Source organism: Strix aluco, chromosome 4 (assembly GCF_031877795.1).
Source record: "Strix aluco isolate bStrAlu1 chromosome 4, bStrAlu1.hap1, whole genome shotgun sequence".
NCBI lineage: Eukaryota > Metazoa > Chordata > Aves > Strigiformes > Strigidae > Strix > Strix aluco.
In genome coordinates this window covers 24,986,903-25,006,774 of record NC_133934.1, presented here as the reverse complement: position 1 = coordinate 25,006,774, position 19,872 = coordinate 24,986,903, and the positions used below count along the sequence as shown (strand labels likewise).

Sequence of the window (19,872 nt, the reverse complement as noted above, 5' to 3'; positions counted from 1 at the left end):
AATGATGTGAAGAGCCTCACTCAGTCTTCTTGGTAGCTTCCCTGTAGGTGCTGAGGGGCTGCTGTTAGGTCATCTCTCCTCACAGGGCAAGTGCTTCAGCCCCCAGCCAGTTTGGTGGGCCTCTGCTGAACTCACTCCAGATTACTGATTTGCTTGTTAATACTGCAGGGCCCAAAACTGGATGCAGGACTGCAGAAGCAGTCTCACGAATGCTGAGGAGAAGGGGAAAATCACTCTCCCTAACCTACCAGCCGTGCTTCTGCTAACACAGCCCAGGAGTCCTTCTTTGCTTCCGGGACACACTGCCGGTTTATGCCAAGCATGCCATCTGCCAGCATCCTCAGGTCCTTCTCAGCAGAGCTGCTCGCCAGTCTGTGTCATTGCAGGGGTTTTTTCCTTCCCTAGTGCAGGACTTGGTATTTATTGTTGAATTTTGTGAGATTCCTGTTGGCCTGTTTCTTTGTCCTGTATAGGTCCCTCTGGAAGTCAGCCCTGCTCCCAAGCATATTGATTGGTCCTCTGGGTCACTGTGTAAACTTGACGATTGACTCCTCCAAGTCATTGATAAAGATATTAAAAAGGACAGGTCCCAGGATAGACCCCTGCAGTACTCCCCTTGTCATAGGTCCACAGTTACAGTACGTCTGATTAACCGTCACCCTCTGAGTGTGATGGTGCAACTAGCTTTTTATTGGTATAGATGTCCACACATCCAGATCGTAACATCCCAAGTTGAGTAGAATAATATTGTGGGAGACAGTGTGAGAAGCCTTGAGGTACAAGACATCCCCTACTCCCCCCTTGTCCACAAATTCAGACATTTCACAGAATCACAGAATCATCTAGGCTGGAAAAGACCTTGAAGATCATCTAGTCCAACCATTAACCTAACACTGACTGTTCTCAACTACACCATATCCCTAAGTGCTATGTCAACTCGACTCTTAAACACCACCAGGGATGGGGACTCCACCACCTCCCTGGGCAGCCCATTCCAACGCCTAACAACCCGTTCTGTAAAGAAATGCTTCCCAATATCCAGTCTAAACCTTCCCTGGTGCAACTTGAGGCCATTACCTCTTGTCCTATCACTTATTACTTGGTTAAAGAGACTCATTCCCATCTCTCTGCAACCTCCTTTCAGGTAGTTGTAGAGGGCGATGAGGTCTTCCCTCAGCCTCCTCTTCTCCAAACTAAATAACTCCAGTTCCCTCAGCTGCTCCTCGTATGACGTGTGCTCCAGACCCTGCACCAACTTCGTTGCCCTTCTCTGGACATGCTTGAGTAACTCGATTTTCCCAGGGACTGAAATGAGGCTGGCAGGCAACCAGTTCTTCAAGTTGTCTTTTCAGCCTTTGTTGAGGATGGATGCAATGTTTTCCTTTTTCCAGTTACCAGTTGCCACTTCCAAGATGACACAGAGCAGCCTTTCAAGGATGTCAGCCAGTACACTTAGAACCCTTGCATGCAGCCTGTCTGATCCAATGGACTTGAATGACTTTAATTCTCTCAAGTCTTTCCTGACTCAATACAGTGCTCCTCTGATGCAGTCGTTGTTTTCCTCCTTGGACCCTGTCTGTAAGCGTAGAGGCCTCGGAAACCTTGCTGGTTTGAAGACCGATGCAAAGAAGATACTGAGTTACCTTAGCCTTACCTGTGTCCAGTTGCTAATTCACCCTCCCTGTTGAGCACTGGGTCTACATTTTCCTTGTTCAGCCTTTTACTACTAAGGTACTGGTGTAGAAACTCTTCATGTTGCCCTTAATGTCCATAGCAGGTCTCAATTCCAAATGACCTTTGGCTTCCTTAACACCATATCTACATGTCCTGGGCTGTATTTCTAAATTTTTCCTTCATAGTCTCTCCCTGCTTCCACGTCCTGTATACTGCCTTTGTCTGCAGTGGAGCTCCACCGTGAGCTACCTATTTACCTGGGCTTGTCTTCTGATAAATCTACTTGTTTTTCTGAGTATTGGGATGAACCATTCTTGTTCTTGGAGAATGCTGTCCTTAAAGACCTGCCAGCTTTCCTGAGCTCCTTTGCCTTTCAGAGTTGCCTCCTCCCATGGACACCCACCTATTCAGTTCCTTGAATAAGCCAAATGTGGCTCTTCTAAACTTTGTGGTCTGCCCTCTGCTAACTTGTTATCTTTTTTGCCTTCAGGATCTTGAGCTCTGTTATTTCATGGTAATTATGGTAAATACTACATCCCTGACCAGTTCTGTCCTGGTTTCAGCTGGGATAGTTAATTTTCTTGAGCTGGGAGAGGGCATAGCTGGAGCCCCCGACCCAGATTTTGGCCAGGATAGAGTTGATTTTCCTTGAGCTGAGAGGGGGCACAGCTGGAGTGCCGGGCCTGGATTGGCCATTCAAGTATTCCATATCATGCAAGCTTATGCTCAATATATAAAGAAGGCGGGTTCTCTCTCGCTTCTGGTCTGTGCGCGTGGCAGGATCTTTGTTCTGTCAGGATTGCTGGCCAGGAGCAGGCTGCATATCAGTCAGCAAGCAGTGAGCAATCGCATTGTACATTACCTGTCTGTACTTTCTATTGTTACTGTTGTTTTGTTACCATCACTAAACTGTTTTTTATCTCAGCCCACAAGTTTTTTCCTTGTGTCTCCTTCCCCATTCACCAGGCAGGGGAGGGGTGAGCGACCACTGCGTGGTGTTTGGCTGCTGGCCAAGTTCAAACCATGACAGGTTCTTGTCTGTGAATAGCAGATCCAGCTGTGCATGACCCTGTGTTGGACCATCCAGTACTGCTGTCAAGAAGCTATCCCTGGATTGCTTGTGTTCCACTAGCAGGTGCCAGGGAGAGCAGATGTCTTCCTCATCCCCTGCCCCATATAGTCAGGATCTGTTATCCAGAGACTTCCTTGGGTTATTTAAAGACTTGATACGCTTTTTTTCATCCTGATTGGGTGTTCTGAAGCAAATACTCACCATGATACTGTCCTTCCCATAGAAGATCTCTTTTAACAGAGGGCAACCCCACTCCTCATCTTCCCTGACTGACTCTCTTAAAGCACTTGTGTCCATGTATTACAGCACTTCAATTTTGTGAATTGTACTACCACATCTTCATTATTCCAGTTGTGTTACAGTTTTGTGACTTCACGTGGACCTCCAGTTCTTAATTAGTCTGCTTCCAGTAGTAGCGATTGTCACACTTTGTTAATGGGAAAGAAGGAGAGAAAAACCAAAAAGGTCTGTTAGAAAAGGGGGATGCAGCCCATGAAAGAAGCCTAACTGTGAAGACAGTCATGTGGCATTTTCTCTTTTGCACATTTCTGATACAATAATTAGAATCTTTTTTTTTTTTTTTTTGTCAGGCTAGCAAACCTGAAAAAGTGTTACCTGTCAATTCCCTGAAGCTTTATTCTGGAGTGAAAAAGAAAATGAAGCCACCAACAAAGTAAGAATAGAAAAGAAAATAATTTAAACACTCTGTGGCAAGGTACTTGTAGTATCGTCAAGAAAAAGGAACATAAAACACTGTGGAACAAGGAAAAGTCAAGAAGCCACTTGAAAATATGCTGAATTAAATTACCCTCTATAATGTTATTGTTCTGTTTCTATCTCTATTTTCTGTGTTCCATGTTAACTCTTCTGTGCTAGGTAATTACTTTATTGATTGGCTTTTCTTAGTCTTAGGTGTATTATCTCGTGTGCCTTTGTTTGCTGCTAGCTCGCTTAGTTTTGTAGTATGTGTCCTGCATTTCATTGGTGGGCGCACCTTCTTTGCACCAAGAAAAAAAGAGAAAAGAGAAAACCAACTAGTCATTTCCTTAAGTGACAGATCCTGTGGCTCAGTAGAGGATTTTCCTTTTTCAGGATTCTTGTTAGTTTGATGTTTCTTCTAGCTGAAGACTGCAGTGTCCTTTACAAACATCAGTGACTATGTCTCTGGAAAAGAGCAGTGAAAAATGACACCTGTTTTTCTCAGATGTCTCCAGTACTTGTTCAGTCAAAGCTCTGAGACACTGAGACAGTGTACATAGGGTCCTATCCCAAGAGGATTCTAAGTTGGCTGTAGCCTTTAAACCGACCGGCTTGAACTTTACCTTTACAGTTGGTGAATCAGAACACCTCAGATAGGTCTGTAAATTTCAAAGCTTGGTTGTGTTAGAGAAAAAGTTGGTGTGGTTTCTTTTTTTTTTTTCAGTTAAGCACAGAATGACTAGGAGATTAGTCCAAAACAGGAGTAATTATGTAAACAAGTCTTTGCAGGTAGGTTGTTTCCTTAAGGTTTATTTTCAGTCTACTTCCAAAAGCAGACTTTGCAAAGTCTATTCTGGATCTCAGAGGTTTCATTGTGCACTTACTCCCTTTTTTTTTCAGCAATTTTTAAATCTTTGTAAACTCTTGTGATTACTTCTGTTTATAGTGCAAGCATACTTCCCTCTGTCACTTCCACACTGTAGTGGACTCTTTGCTGGGCACCATCTTAGTTTTACTTCCAGCAGCTTTCAGAAAGTATAGCCACAGCCCAAATGAGGCAAGTTAGCCATCATTTGCAGGACTTGGCTATAACCCTTTGTCCAGAACTGAATGTTCAATATCTTTGAATCAACTGTGAGAAAATGAGCAAAATCGATCATCAATTTCAACCACAATTTCATTCTAGATTTGGAGTACACATTTAAACTTTGTAAATTTTGTTTTCCACTTAAAAGCACTATATAAAGTTAATGAGTCTCTGCAGTTTGAGGAATATATCTCTGTCTTGAGTTTCTGGAACTAATTTTTGAAAATTTTATTTGTTTCAGCTGGGGACTTGCAGTATTTTCTGAAAAGCACCAGTGGTAGGTAAACATGAAACACCATTGATTTAACTTCAGTGTTTAATATTTGTTGAAATGTTCAATTTCAAAATAAGAATGTTTGAAAACTAATGGGCATTATTTTGCGTGGATGTTGACTTTTTGCTATGTTTTTCTTAATTAACTAAAATCTTAATTCATATGATTTGGTAATCCTTTGGGGTTGGGTGTCTGTCTCCCTTTTGTGGCCATAAAGCAAATGATTTTCATAAATTTAGAATGATAGATTTTAAACCTATGCACATGCTTTAAATGAAGCACATGCTTTGTCTTCAAAGTAGGGTAAAGTGATGATTTGAAGGATTTATATTTCCCTATCTTTTTATGGGAATGTTAATAAATATAGTAGTATTCATAAACGAATGTAAGCACTGAAGTTGTTTAGAAGCCTATTGGTTAATAGTTTAACTGCAATAGGAGTTTTTGTTATGTTTCTTGTTAACTATATATTACGTTGTAGGTATATATGTTGTGATGGACAAGATGCACAAATGGAGTGGATGATCAGCATTTTTACTGCACAGGTACTAATCTGATCAAAGAAATGTAACTTTTACTGCTGTTATGAAAATCCTACTAAACAATTATATGTATGTATTATGAATATGTTACAGATAAAGTTGCAATGCTAGTAAAGTTTCCGGAATACTCAATGTAATAAAACTGCAAAAAGATGGGTCTTAATCTGTGAAGACTATTATTTATAATGTCATTTTCATATGAAAGCTGAGTGCTTTGAGAGTAAGGGAGAAGAACATTACATTCTGGCATTTTTTTTTTTTTTTCCCTGCTGTGTTGTAGAGAAGCTGGTTAAAGAAAGAGAACTCGTTTCCTTTGCAGTAGTAAACCTCTTCTGGGTGAAATTCTGGCCATTGACCTACAGAGTGTGTCTGTTTGCCACAAAGCCTGAGTGCTGTTTCTCTGCTCAGCAGTTTGGATGCTGCATGCAAAGCAGTCATGAAAGAAGGGTGTCCTGTTTAAAAACATAGTGGTGTGAACTAGCCCTGTTGAAGAGCTGTGCCAATACAGTTGTATTTCTCTGGTACCTAGGTTAGTTTAGTTAACATTGACATTTTATTGTGTTGGATAGGCATTATCCTGAATTAAGTAATCTGCTTGCTACTAGATTGTGAGTACAGAGGGTGTATGCTTGAGTGCCATATAACAACACATCCTTGCAAATAGAGTTTAAAATTTACATAGGAGGAAGTGGGAGTAGGAGAAATGGGAAGAATTCAACCTGACAGGAGACTGAAACATAGTTTAAGGTTTTAAAAGGATTTTGTATTTGTGTCCAATTTTTCTTCTTTCCTGTGTTGTTCAAGGAACCTTGCAGAATATCACCATGAATAAACATCACTAGTTTTATGATTACCTGTGAGCTTTACATATTACATAAAGTGGACTAGGCACAAGACTGTTGCAATACATGCTTCTTAGAGGCTTTCTAAAACAGAATCTGACCTTCATAGATAGTAGTGCTAGAAGTATAACGCATGCCTTGTAAGTAAGACTTCCAAATTTTTGTCTTACTCAGCTCCCTTAACTGAAGTAACTACTGTAGTTTCTATGGAAACAGCCACTGGTCGTGTCATACATCTCATGGGCATAACATGAGCGGTGTCACAACAAATAGGCTCAGAGGTTATTGATATAGGCTACTTAGAAATAACTCATACAGGCTTGGTAACTGTTGAAATCCTTTTGATGTAAAATCACAATAAGGGCAATCTGTTAGGATTCTGATCAGGTAGTGTGGGATGTAGAACATTCCTCTGACAATACAGATAAAAAAACTGAGAGACACTCCTCAATGTTCAGGATATTTTTTCTAACAAGAAATTTAATGTGCATTTTTTTCTAAAAAAATTGCTGTGAATTAATACTATTTTTTAAAAAAAACTGCGTTCCAATAAATGAACAATACAGTGAACTAGCATTACTAATGAGCTACATTAGGAGGGTTTTGTGTTTTGGTTTTGGTTTTTTTTGTGGAATTTGTTGGTTGGTTTTGGGGGTTTTTTTAATCAGCATTCTGGACGTCAGTAAAGTTGTCCATCTTTGAATTACATTAAGTGCTAACGATGCAGATTTACTGTATTGTTCTTATTACAAGCTACTGCTTTAAATATAATTTACAGTGAAATTCTCCTTGAAAATGCAATGGCTCATGTTGCTAAAGCTTACTATAAGATCTCCAAATGTTTTGTATCATGCAGCAGACAATTATCACACTATCCCATTTCTAAACCAGAAAACTGTAAACGTCAACTGAGGTTACTTCTAGCTAGAATTTTCAAATTGAAGCCATCTTTAGGAAGACACCTTATCTTTTACCTTATCTGCTATCACAGTGTTTGAACACCTTTATGTTAGAGAGACTGCAGACAACACATTTTGTCAGTGGAATAGTTTAGATTACAAATTGAAAAATAAAGTAGGTTTTGAAGCGTTAAGACATTGACATTTAATGATCCAGTGCAATTAGGAAGGACATAAATGTTACTGTGCTCGTCAGTGCTTGAGCAGAATAAGACTTTATTGGTAATGAATATCAGTAGAATAGTTGTACTATTGTTATCTTTTTCCTCCTGTTTTCTGATAATGTTTATTCCTGTAGTATAAATGGTGTGGAGAATATAAATAGGAAAGTGTAGGTACTACTGTAATCTAGTAACAAGAATACTTTTGATACAGAAAATCAAGTTAGCTCGGAGGTTATTAATCTTGTACTTTAAGCTGGTAAATACTAAGAGGGTTTGAAGGAGGACCATTGTTTCTTTCAGTTCTATGCAAAATCATCCTGAAAAGCATGGCTGAAACTTGTTTCTTGAATTCTATAATAGTTTTGTACAAAATCACTTAATAGCATATGTAGCATACAGTTGGAAGTAATTAATTGATATGAAGGTGGACACAGTAATATTCTTCCAGTTCCATTGCTTTTGATCAACTAGAGAGGCACATTTTATTACCATGAAGTACAGTTGAGCAGATAGGTCAAAACTATGAATAAATGCATTTATTATGTGGCCTAATACGTTGCTAGTATTTCTGATGTACATTCCCAGAGTTCTATTTTAAGAAATGTTACAGACACAAAAGGGAAATTAGTCTGCTTAACTGACAGCGATAGTTTTCTTAGGCTTGCTGAGAATTAAAGGAGGCAGTTTGCTTCACAAGCTGGCTTAAAGTTTCTCAGTCACTTTCTGAATTGCATCTGTTTCTTGTATCTTGGTCCACAGTAAACTGATTTTGGTTGGCAAGACCTGCTCTTTCAGATAATACCTTCTCAGTGTTTCATTGGAAGAAAATGTTCTTAACGTTCACTGAGGAGAGCTCTTAGAACTGACTTTTACATCACACTGGTCAGCACCACATGTGAGAATTTTTTACTCCAGAAAGATGTGAATCTATAAGATACTTTTTCTAAATTTGGAATTGGGGCTTTGATTTCTAGACTGCTATTCTAAGTTAATAATCACTGATTCTGATGGCTTCTTAATAGTAACGCTGTTCTTACTTGGAGACCATCTGCAAGTATGGTCACAGCACCACAACTGGATTTTTGTAGATAGTCTTGAAGAGACTTCTTACTTCATGGATTTGGAAGATTGAATACCATTAAAAAAAAAAAAAGGACACTGAAGATCTTGACATCTGTGGAAAGAAATCTTACAGATTTGGACAGTGTCACAGAACTGTTTAGGTTGGAAGGGACCTCTGGGAATCATCTAGTCAGATCCCTCTGTTCAAAGCAGGGTCAGCTAGACCAGGTTGCTCAGGACTGTGTCCAGTCAGGTTTGAATAACTGGAGACTCCACAACCTCTCTGGGCAGTTTTTTCCAGTGTTTAACCACTCCCACGGTAAAAAAGAGTTGTTTTTTTTCTTAAGTTCAGACAGAATTTCCTGTTTCCTATTTATTATAACTGATGCTTTGAATAAGTATTTTGCCAGTATTTACACAAAGCATTCTTAGCTTTCATTAGGGTTCATTTGCAGTTCTGGCTTGCCCATTTCCTTTAGAGTTATGCTGATTTGGCTTTGTGCACTCATCTCCAAGCTTTAGAAAGTATTCTTCTGTAGGCCTCGTACATCCTCTTTGATTCACAGAATCTCATGTTGAAGCTTTTTCAGGAAAATACTCTTACACTACCTTGTCCTCAGAGCTGTCTTTCTGGTTACCGTTAACATCACCAAAGGACTCTGTGAGCTTCAAGCACATGTGCTTAAATTTCTACATGTGAAATTCTACATGATCTGCTAATGAAAGTTCATTATAGACCTCTTACAGAAAGAGGTTTTAACATTTTATTGGAATTATTCAGATAATGTTGTTTTTTTCTTCCCAGTCATGTTTTTCACTCAGAGTAAAGCTTCATACTTTGGAGGTCTCCCCAAAATTGACCTACTTCAGTAGAGCTAAAGCAAAGGCTATTATCGAAGCCAAATCTGTTTATTTGTAGATTGTGTGTTTGGAGCATTCAGAATGTCAATCCATTTCCTTTTGGATAACACATGTCGTTGTTGTGAGTTAAGCAATTATTTTCTCCTAAATGATTAATATAAATTTTGAAACACTTGTTTGCAAATTGGGGTAATTTTATTTTATTTCAGAAACTTTTGTTGAGAATCCTGTGGAATTTTGAAATTGTGAATCGTGTCAATGTGTGTGTCTTGTTTGTTTTTTTCTATTCTTAGAAGGTAATTGGAATAATAATATGGAGGGAAGATGTTTGATACATGAAAATGGTATAGCGACATTTTGGTTCTCTTCACTCAGTATTGTGCAGCGCTTACAAAATGTTAACATAATTTTAAGCACCATAGTGTTTTCACCCTTCTCCCACAAGAGGAGGATATGGTGTTGTGCAGTAGATTGCTTTTTCAAAGAGAGTTTTACATACAAAAGAATGTTGTGTTTTTACAAAATTCCACACCAAAAATCCACACGGAATCATTTTGTTCTTCAGCATGCAGATATATGGCCACCTGTTGGAAAAGCAAGAAAACAGTCTATAACTAAAAGTCCAAAGATTGGAGGCTTACCACTAATTCCCATTCATCAGGAGAAGAACACTTGTAAAATCAGAGGGAGTACTGAAGTAAGTGGGGTTTAAACTTGGTGTAGAACTTCTAACCACAATGCTGTACTTTTAAATAGTCCAGTAATAATGAACTCTCTAGAGCTGGATAAATATAAAATGTAGATGCTTTTGTTATCAGTGTCCTTTTCAATGTTTTATCAATAAAGGAACAGTTAGGTTAATTTAATGTAAAAAAATCATTGTAACCTAAACTTGTGTCACCTCTTTGTCTGTTCAGTAAATCAGTAGTGGCTTTTTATTTGTGTTTTGGGGTTTTTTTGAGCAATGATCGTTCATTGGAAGTAAATAGGACTGTTACCTGGAAATATAATGCACATTATTACAATGCACTTTATGGCAGTTCTATTCTAATAAGGTCCTTGAAAACTGTCCTGCATGCATATTCTACCCTATCTTTTCTTCAATCTAAAAGAACTGAACTGTTTTAGTTACCTGCTCTGCGAATGTAACGGAAAAGCTCGGATGGAACTGTGATACATTTAAGTTGTAATATTATTAGTCTCAAAGAAGAACAAGAGGGTTTAGTTACAACACTTTGCAGAGACTGAGCTGTGCACTGCATTACATGCACTAGTATTATGTCTCAACATTACCATATTAGCTTGAGATGAATTTCTGGTATCCACATAGAGATACTGATGCCTGTGGGGAGGACTTACTTGCCTTGCTTCCAGCTGAGTGGTAGTGGAGGCACTGTTCTGCTTGGGAAAAATAGTGGGAACTAATCTGAATGCAGAGAATAAGTGTTGAAATAAAACAGCTTGGTCCTTTCAGTGCATACAGTGTTATTTCTTGCATGTTTTAGAAGGTTTTGAAGGGAGGTGGGTAATATGGTATGTGTTATCACCACTTAGAGAGACAGTGGTTCAGGTACAGATTGGTGAAGCTGACTCAATTCCATAGTAAACCAAAAACATAGATGGAAGTAATGCTTTATCTAAAAGGCAACTCCATCTTTCGTTACACTTTCTTCAGGCATTTCTGTTCTGCCTTACCAAATGAGTATAATACTGTGTGAATGCGATTATGTTTTTTCTATTTTGTTTAATTTGTCCTTTCATTTTAACCCTCTCTCAGGAAGTATTTTGTCAATTCTTTGATAAGTTCCTTCTAATGTTCGCATTTTTAAACTTAGGTCTTGTCATTCAAAAAACTTCATAACCCTTAGGTATGTCTCTTACCAGTCCTTTATGCAGGTAGAGTTGAGATCTCTCATACGTTTTTTTGAGATGGCTACAAATTCAGACATTCTAGCATAAAGGTTTATTGGATTTTGAGCTTCATGATTTAAAATCTTTCATACCTTATAGTACTAAAATTATTTATTTTTTTATTATTTTAGTTGATAATGTGCTTCATTAGGAAGCATTCTAATGTTTTGTATGCTGCAGCTTAGGGGAAGTCTGCATTTATAGTTAAAAGATTACAGTCTTCATTATTTATGCCATGACTATATCTAGAGAAGTTTTATGCAAAGGGTATTTGCGTACTTTAGGAAGGTTAACACAGAATTATATAATGGAAAATGAAAACTAACACTTTTTTTACATGGAAAGCCAAAACTAGAATGAACAGTAAAATAGTGGTGGAAAGTAAGTGTATGATATGGTTTATTGAGGAGAAATATTGTACAGCAGTGTAGTCAGTAAAGCAATAGATACCCATTTGGAAACCGCACCTTCAGTCTTTTCATGGATTTCTAGTACTTCAACAACAAGCAAAAATATCTCCATGTTAAAGCATTAGAGAGTAGTAACAGGAGCAAGCATTTTCTGAAAGATGCTGGTTTATGAAAAATGGACATCTGTTTACAGATCAGTGCGTAAACATCTAGTAGAAATGTCATCAAAGTTATCTTCATGTAGGCAGAAAAAGAGACTGAAAATTTTCCAAACAGTGAAAAAAGTGACATCTTTGTGGTGTGAAGATAAGTGGGGGAAAAAAACCCAACAAACAAGTCAAAGATACCCAGAAATCAGTAAGTTTAGTATTAATGTTCTGTGCTAAAAAGGCTGTATTTAATGTGTTCTTTTTTCCCATTATTGGAAGTAGTTTTATTCTGTACTAATAAGATAAATATATAATACAGAAAGTTTGAAAACACTGTGTAACTAAGAATCCTTCTAATAACAAATAGAATCAAAAGATTTCCATTATTTCTGCACCACTTGTTGCATACGTGGATAGTGCATTTAAAATATGCATATTTATCATATAGAATCATTTAACTGAAATAGAAATACATTGCTGCATATCTGCAGTAAGTCTGTAATTTTATTTCAAAATATGGGAAGATTGAGAAATGAGGAAAAACTTTCTCTTTCTTTCAAGCCATGGTCAAATACCATACTGACTTATAATACATTATACCTGTGTAGCTTTTTGAAAGGAATAGTGTGTCATGGGGATAATGGAGGATGCAAACAGATAGAGTTGCTCCATATATTTTTGCTGGTGATGTGCAGAAAAAAGAAAAAATGTAGTTAGATATGCATATTATTATCAATTTATCCACCGATTACTTGATTATGGGGCTGAAACTTACAGGCAAACAGCTGTTTCTAACATGAAATTGTTGCTTTTTACATTAGGACTTATTGGGAGAAAAGTATGGAGTCCAGCAGTGTAATTTATAGCATATGACTAACAGTGGGCAGTGGATCAAATACTAAGAAATAATATTATTAAGAAATTTGATGTGGCAGTTTTGTTCACACATCATTTTGTGATATGTTATTTATAAGGGAAACTGTAACTGTTGGTGCTCTAATTTGAACCACAGAATTTGGCTCCATCAGTTGAATATTCTTATAATGCAAATGTCTGGGAATCAGGATTCTTGAATATACTGAATCTACTTTAAAAGTTCGAAATGTTGAGTAGTAGTCTGTGTTAAGGGGCTACATGCTAATATACAAGATTGTTTCAGAGAAGTAGGCAGCCTTCAAATTTGAGTGCTGTATTTGATCTGTTCCTACTTTCATTATAACACGGGCTCCTGCTATACTCATGTTAGCAGAACTATACTGATTTCAGAAGTGTAGCTGATATTTTTCTTCTAAAAAGATGCAAGACTGAAACATCATGTAAAAATTCTGTAAATAGAAGATGGTTGTTCCTGACTGAATATCACAAGTAATTAATATATTGGTTTGCTGACTAATAGTGAATAGCTTGGAATGTGTTGCTGTGTTTTCTGAAAGATACTGCATGACAATTTATATTTCACATATTGCGTGTATATTATCACAGATAGTCCTTTTATTGTTATTTTATTAATTGAACATGAATCGCGGGTGATAATCTCACTGTTTTCTTGTTCATGCAAGAACATTATTTTAAATGGAAAGAAATTGTTTTAAACGGAAAATTACAGCTTTTTCAAATATTTGGCAGAACAGAACCCCCACATTCATGAGTCATTGGGACAGTTCCTCAGTTGCCTTGAACTTTTTTTCACTGAATATAGCTGAACACATTAAATATTAGGATTCTTCTTGCTGTGTTTGGTGATAGCAGAGATTCTAAACTGATAGCAGTTGTTACTGATGGCAGTAGAATTTAAAAGTCTTCAGGCAAGCTAAAATCTGCTGCATAACACGCACCAGTGGTAACCCATGTAGCAGTATGAACTCTTGTGTACATTGATTTTTTTCTTTTTTTTCATATCGTAGCCACAGGTGCTTCATGATTAATGAGTAATTTTCATTATTGATGAATGAAAATAGAAACACCAGCCTCCTTAATGCTAAGTTATCTTAATAAATAACCCCTTTATCTGCTCTTTTAAAAACTGTGATTTATATCATCTAAATGTTTGTTTCTGTTACTATTGAACAGATGCTAGTTCAGGTGAAATTTCAAGAGACTGCACAAATTTAGACTGTTTTATAGCTTAAATCTCTTCAATGTAAACTCATTTAATATTTACTGGTTTTCTTCCTACACAGCAACTAATTTGCTGCATCAACACTCATTTTTTGTAATGGGCTTATGTTTGCTGTCCTTCTGAAGAAAGACATGTCACTGTAAAACATATAAGGCAAATAAGAATGGTGGAGGGTTTTATTGTATTCTGTCTGCTCAGTTGGTGTGGTAGTAGGCAGATCATTCCTTTTGTGGAAGAGCCTTTCTCGAAGACAATGAGGTCTTGGAGTTATTCTTTCATGTATGGCATCTTTGTTGGCTACCTGAAGATATTCAAAGCTGAGGGAGACTGGTTCTTTTTGTCTTCCTGTGTGGCACTTGTTCAGTTCAGCTGCATTTTTATGGAGTTATTTATCCATAGCATATGAGCAAGTTGTCTCATGGAATCTTGGTACCTTATATATGTTAAAGTAAACATGAAAAAATATTCAAACATTAGAGAGGAGCTAGTGTAGATACATATAGATGAGTGTTCTAGTTAGGATCAGGAGTGCACTTTAGGAGCAAATCTTCCCATTTACGGTGTTTTGCTGGAGTGGAGTGGTTCTGGAGCATGTGAATTTGGACTGCTTTCAGATGAAACTGAAGTTGAAGATGTTCTGCAGGAGCATATCTAATGCACTGCACCTAAAGATAAGCCTTCTTCCAGTAGGAGAAGGCTAAAGCTAGTTGGAAGTGTATTAAAAAAAAAAAAAAAAAAAAAAGACAACAGACCTGAAATAGTGTTAGTGTGGATGTCGGGTTCTCAGCACTTCACTTTCTCTGTACAGATGTGCTCCTAATGAGCTGCACCAGTTGCAAATTCAGATGCAGCATTTGATTTACCTTTCATTTCCTACAGCTTAAGAACTTGAAAACAGCCCCCAATATGGAACAGTTACCTTGCCATCAGTTTGTTGTTTTATCTCAGTTCCAAGTATGTTACTTAAAATTGCTAGCCAAAATTTGAAAAAGCAGACATTCTTTATAATTTATCAGGTAGTACTGAACAGCTGCTGAAAATGTTTATGTGATCATGTAAAATTATCTTTTGTACATTCATGTAGCTTAGTCATTAAGTTATCAAAATTGCAACATTCTCAGTTGTATTTGTTCAATTTAAGAAGAGTTTTTAAGAGTTTTTAAGAGTATATGGATCTGCTGTAAAACATTAAAATTTAGTCTACTGTGGTAGAATGAAAAATCAAATTGTGAATATATGAAAATGAATGCCTTCATTGTCATGGTGCATTTAATTGAAAGATTTATGTAATTTTCAGAAGTATCATTCATTGAGAAAATATGCTCACTAAAAATGCTTACTATATGATAATAGCACAAATTGTGGGAATTTGAAACCATTAACTGTGCTGCCTCAGCTCTTGAGTAAAATTGATTTTTCTTTTAAGCTGTTACGTGAAACTAATGAGCAAAAATTGCAATCTAAATATTATTGAATATTGTGTGAATGTGAATGATCTTATTTCTCTTTGCTTGTTTGCTCAGAATGTAGAACTGCAATCTGGGAACCCAAAATTCGGTGAGCATCATGAAAATGACTTTCTGGAAGAAAGAAAAAACTTGAAAGAAAAAGCATCTATTGTGTCACAATGTTTGGAACGGAAGGAGGAGAAAGTGAAAAGCCATGCAAAAACACATCAGAGCTTGATCTCTGTTGAGGATGTAGGTGCAGGAATGACTGACCTACGCCAAAGATCACGTAAGGCACTGAAGAAAAATAAGAACAAAGCAAACAAGACTGCTTTGGCGCTGGATAACAAATTACCATCAAATGTGATTCAGGAACTAAATACAGTGTTGCAGAAGAACAGAGCACTTAATGATGAAACCTCCAGCTGATTTCCTGAGTCTGAAGGTTTTTATATATATATATATATACACACACACACGTATGTGTGTGTATTTTCTGGGCAAAATTAGTCTTTTTTGATGTGTGTCGTTTGTACAGTGCAGAAGAAATATAATTTGTTTATATGCAGCTGTTGATTTTGTATATGCATATGCCACATGTCATAATTTAAGATTGAACTGAGAGAACTGATTATGTAAAACTCCAGAAATTTGTAAGTTTTCCTGTGCAGTGCAATGACACCAGATTTTTGTCGATTATTTTTTGTTGTAGATTTTGTTTGATATAATAATTCTAAGCACTATCAAAAACTTTTGCTCTGTTTATATTCTGCACCATCTTGTAAGTACTGGAGAGATATTTTGGAAGGAAGCCAAAATATACGCTGAAATTCATACTGTTGGCCTGCAATATTTTTAATTATCTAACACCATAAAAATGAGTAACATCTGCTTTGAAAAGTGACTTTTGCATGTATTTTTTTTTTTAATTTAAGAATAAAATTAGTGTCTTCTTCCATAGAAGATTTTTCCTCTGACAGAGCGGCATGTGAAAGAATCAAAAAGGAGAGGAATGTAGCAGATAAGACAAAATATTAGTTCTTGTATCTCTAAACTCTGTCTATAGTGGAGTCCATCGGATTATGACATCTAAGAGAATGAGAGAGAATACTGAGGATGGCAAAAAGAAGTCTTCAAAACAACATCTAATTTAAAAGGGTGTATGAATTGGACGAGTAGCACAATCTCTTTTTGCTCAACAGGCTGAAGTAATTTTATGAACAGACCTTGGTTAGCTCAGAGTGACAAAGGCAGACTTTTCTGTCACTGTTTGGATAGAGCTTGCTTAGTGCTGACAAAGTTGCTCTCATCTGATGAATATTTAATACTCATCTGAGAAATGAATTTCCTTAAGAAAAAATGGTCCACACACAAACATATCTGTCAGAAGGGTAAATTAAGAAGTGCCAGTTACTAAATGGATAAGAAGATTAACCCCTCCTTTTACCATGAGGACAAGTTGGCAGGGACTAGGAAATGCTTGTGCTACAAGTGTAACATGGCTCTTCTCGGTGTGAGGAGAGGTCCCAGGGTTGAGACAACAGCCTCATTTGCTGCATTCTGAGTATGAAGGTCGCAGTTCCTGAAGACATGATGCACTGCCCTGCAGCTACTTTGTTTTTTAAGCCCCAAGTTCCTTAAATTTAAAAATCAGAATCTGTGTTCAGAACAAAATGTATGAGAGTGGTGAAATGATTTGTTTTTCTACAGCTGTTTTGTGGATCTCGCCTTCACTTAGCCCATGGGATTGCTTCCTTCCTCTCTCATGGCATATACCAGTTTTTACTTTGTCCCATAACAACTGGATGGGCAAAAGGCACTGGTGTGCTGAGGCTTTTTCCAGGTGTTGCAGATGTTACCTGGTTAAGAGCAGGACCAACAGAGCAGAGAGCTAATGAGCTCACACTACACCTTTGCTTCAGGGGAGATATTAAAAACATAATCTGCTTTATTTTGCTGCTGTCCCTTTTGTGGTCTGATTAACTACTTTGCCACAGATTTTCACCAGCCTTTTAAGAACTTACTGACGACTTTAGTGATCCTCAAGTTTGATTGGAATTGGCCAGACTTCTTAGGGTAGATGAGAGAATTTTAAGCTATTTCTTGTTTATTGGAAATTGTTCTAAATAGTCTCTTAATTCCTTAAAATTTCAGAGGAAAAATTCAATTAATCAGCATCAATGACATTTGATTTTTATTAATGGATAGTCTTGAGGATGCTTTATGTTGCTACTGAATTTCTTCCCATGCAAAAGCAGTATGCTTACTTAAGTTCTCTTCTATTTTTGGTAGCCACAGGTGCCGTAACATTTCTCACATCACTTCTGTTCTTGATTGCATTGAGCAGCTTAATTGGAAAAATAATTTGATTGAAGAAATTAAACAAATTACTCAAATAGTGTAACTGGCAACTCTGCTAGGAAGTATGGGGAAAATGAGATCAAACTCAAATAATAGTGTTTTGTATTTATTCTTCTGGAATGTAGCACTGACAGGCAAGTTTCTTCTTTCAGACTTTGCACTTACCATATTTGACCAGTTGTTAAAACTGAAATGAGTTTGTAAATTTTAATTTTCCCAGTGCACTATTGACTGTTTTGCTACCTTTAATTTGTAATGGAGCCTCTACTAATCATTGAGGCCCTGGCTCAAGAAAGCATATAAGCCTGAACTGAAATTGTATTGACTAAAGTTGGTGCTTGATGTTAATAGGCACATTCTTAAATGCTGATTTGAATCGGGGCCTAATGCCATCAGGAGAAATTACTTTCTGTCTGATGCTGGACCTGAATGTACTGTTTACAGTTGTACTTCTATTTGCAATATTTTTCACTATTGAGTTATGGTTGCTGTATTGTTTATCTTTTTATTGGGTTCTTAAAAATGACATTCACCTCACTGCTGAAAGCCTCATGCATCATTTAAGGCCCTACACTAATGGAATAAATGGAGCAATGGAAGGGTTTTGTGCACTGAAGTGAGTGTGTCCATAAAGAAGATGTTTTGTGTATTTTTATTAGATCTAAGGACTACAGAAACATTTGTTCTGTTTCAAAAGCATATCACAGATAAAGTATCTGTATGGCTGCTGTTAAAAGGCCCAAAAAAGAAGAAAATATGTTTACTAGAAACATGTTTAAATATGGTTTTGTATGTGTATATACACAAATATTCCACTGTGTGTGTGTATATGTGCATACAGTTATGTGCACATCCACAGAGACACGCGGAATGGTGACACAGTTAACCCAAGAAAAATTTATTTGGAAAAGTAGAAATTACATATGCAGTTAATTATTTCAAATAGGTATCACAAGTTTTGGACCAATTATCTGACATATCATTGTTGCACTACACATTTCAGGCTGATTTAAAACCTGCAGAATAAATGTGTATTGTTGAAATACCTTAATGGCTGCTGATATTTTATTGTTCCTGTGTCACATTGTGGATTGGTAAAGGATGTAGTTTTCAGAGAATAAAATGTAATTATTTGAATAAATGCTATTTCTCTAAAATTGGCAATGGATTTTGTTCAGAAAAAGAATTAAATCAGTAAAAATATTTTAAAAAAATTTTCTGTACGTCTTTCCATATGAATGTTATTGAATAACCTGGTAAGTGTTACTTTACGATCTGCAAAATTAAGTTCAGTGACACACAGGTATTTTATGTATGGTTTTATAATGGTGTGAAGACTAGGATTAAAATCTCAGTAAATCTCAGGTTCATCTTTACCTTGTTAGGCTTCTGCAACCATCCTAGGTGTAAAGCTGACATTTAAGCATTGTTTATACTAATTGTTTTAACATAATGCCAGTTTGCTGTTTGTGTGGGGTTTTTTCACATTTATTAGGATGGGGAGGGAAGCAACCCAAAACTCAAAGAAAAATACAAGCGGGAATCTCTTTGTTTTCTTTTTTTCCTTTAGTTGAGCTGAATATTGGCTACTATTTTGGAATTTTTCTTTGAAACAGATCTTTATCCAAGATATTATTTTGGGCTACCAGTTCAAAAGAGCAGTTTGACTAACAGAGACTGCTTTAGTGTGGGGTCGATTTGAACAGCTGAGATCTACAGAGCACGTTCATGCAGAGTTTGCCTTGACTGTGTGACTCAAGACAGAATTTCTGCATTGTAAGGTTTTGCAAATGTTATCCAGGAATCTGTCCAGTGGGGGAAGGATATCCCTAAAGATTTCTTCAGTTAACGAGGAGGGCTTGGCCATATCGTTGATTTTTGTTTCTTTGTGAAGAGCTCTGGGCTGTTGTGCCTACAGCCAGTTGCTAGGATGCCACTAGCTCTCTGCCAGAGGCACCCCTGGGATGCCTTCCATTGTTGTATATGGGGGTAGTTTTGGACTGCTCTGCAGATACAGGTTTATCAGAGAGTAAAAGTTACGGGAATTTTAGCTCAAAGCTATGATTCTTCTCTCCCATGATACAGTGCTGGCACAGTCTGTGTTCTTATGAGGGCTGCCAGGGTACTACCAGCTCCACATCTCAAGTTCCAAATTAAGGAGGCTGGGAAAAAACTTACGCTTTCTGCTGGGGATGGTGGTGGTGCCTGCTGAAGTCTGAAGGTAAGTGGTACATGTCT

The 19,872-nt window shown here is 37.1% G+C and overlaps 1 protein-coding gene across 1 annotated transcript in view; it reads left to right on the top strand.

Moving 5' to 3' along the window:
- Window positions 1-18,848, top strand: part of ARAP2 (ArfGAP with RhoGAP domain, ankyrin repeat and PH domain 2) — a 141,503-nt gene extending 122,655 nt beyond the window's left edge. Inside the window, exons 29-33 of the mRNA XM_074822309.1 lie at window positions 3,337-3,419; window positions 4,774-4,809; window positions 5,288-5,351; window positions 9,802-9,933; window positions 15,349-18,848. Of these exons, the coding sequence (XP_074678410.1) occupies window positions 3,337-3,419; window positions 4,774-4,809; window positions 5,288-5,351; window positions 9,802-9,933; window positions 15,349-15,702 (669 nt within the window). The 3' untranslated portion in view covers window positions 15,703-18,848. The remainder of the gene's footprint in view (window positions 1-3,336; window positions 3,420-4,773; window positions 4,810-5,287; window positions 5,352-9,801; window positions 9,934-15,348) is intronic.
- The last annotated feature ends 1,024 nt before the right edge of the window (window positions 18,849-19,872 follow it).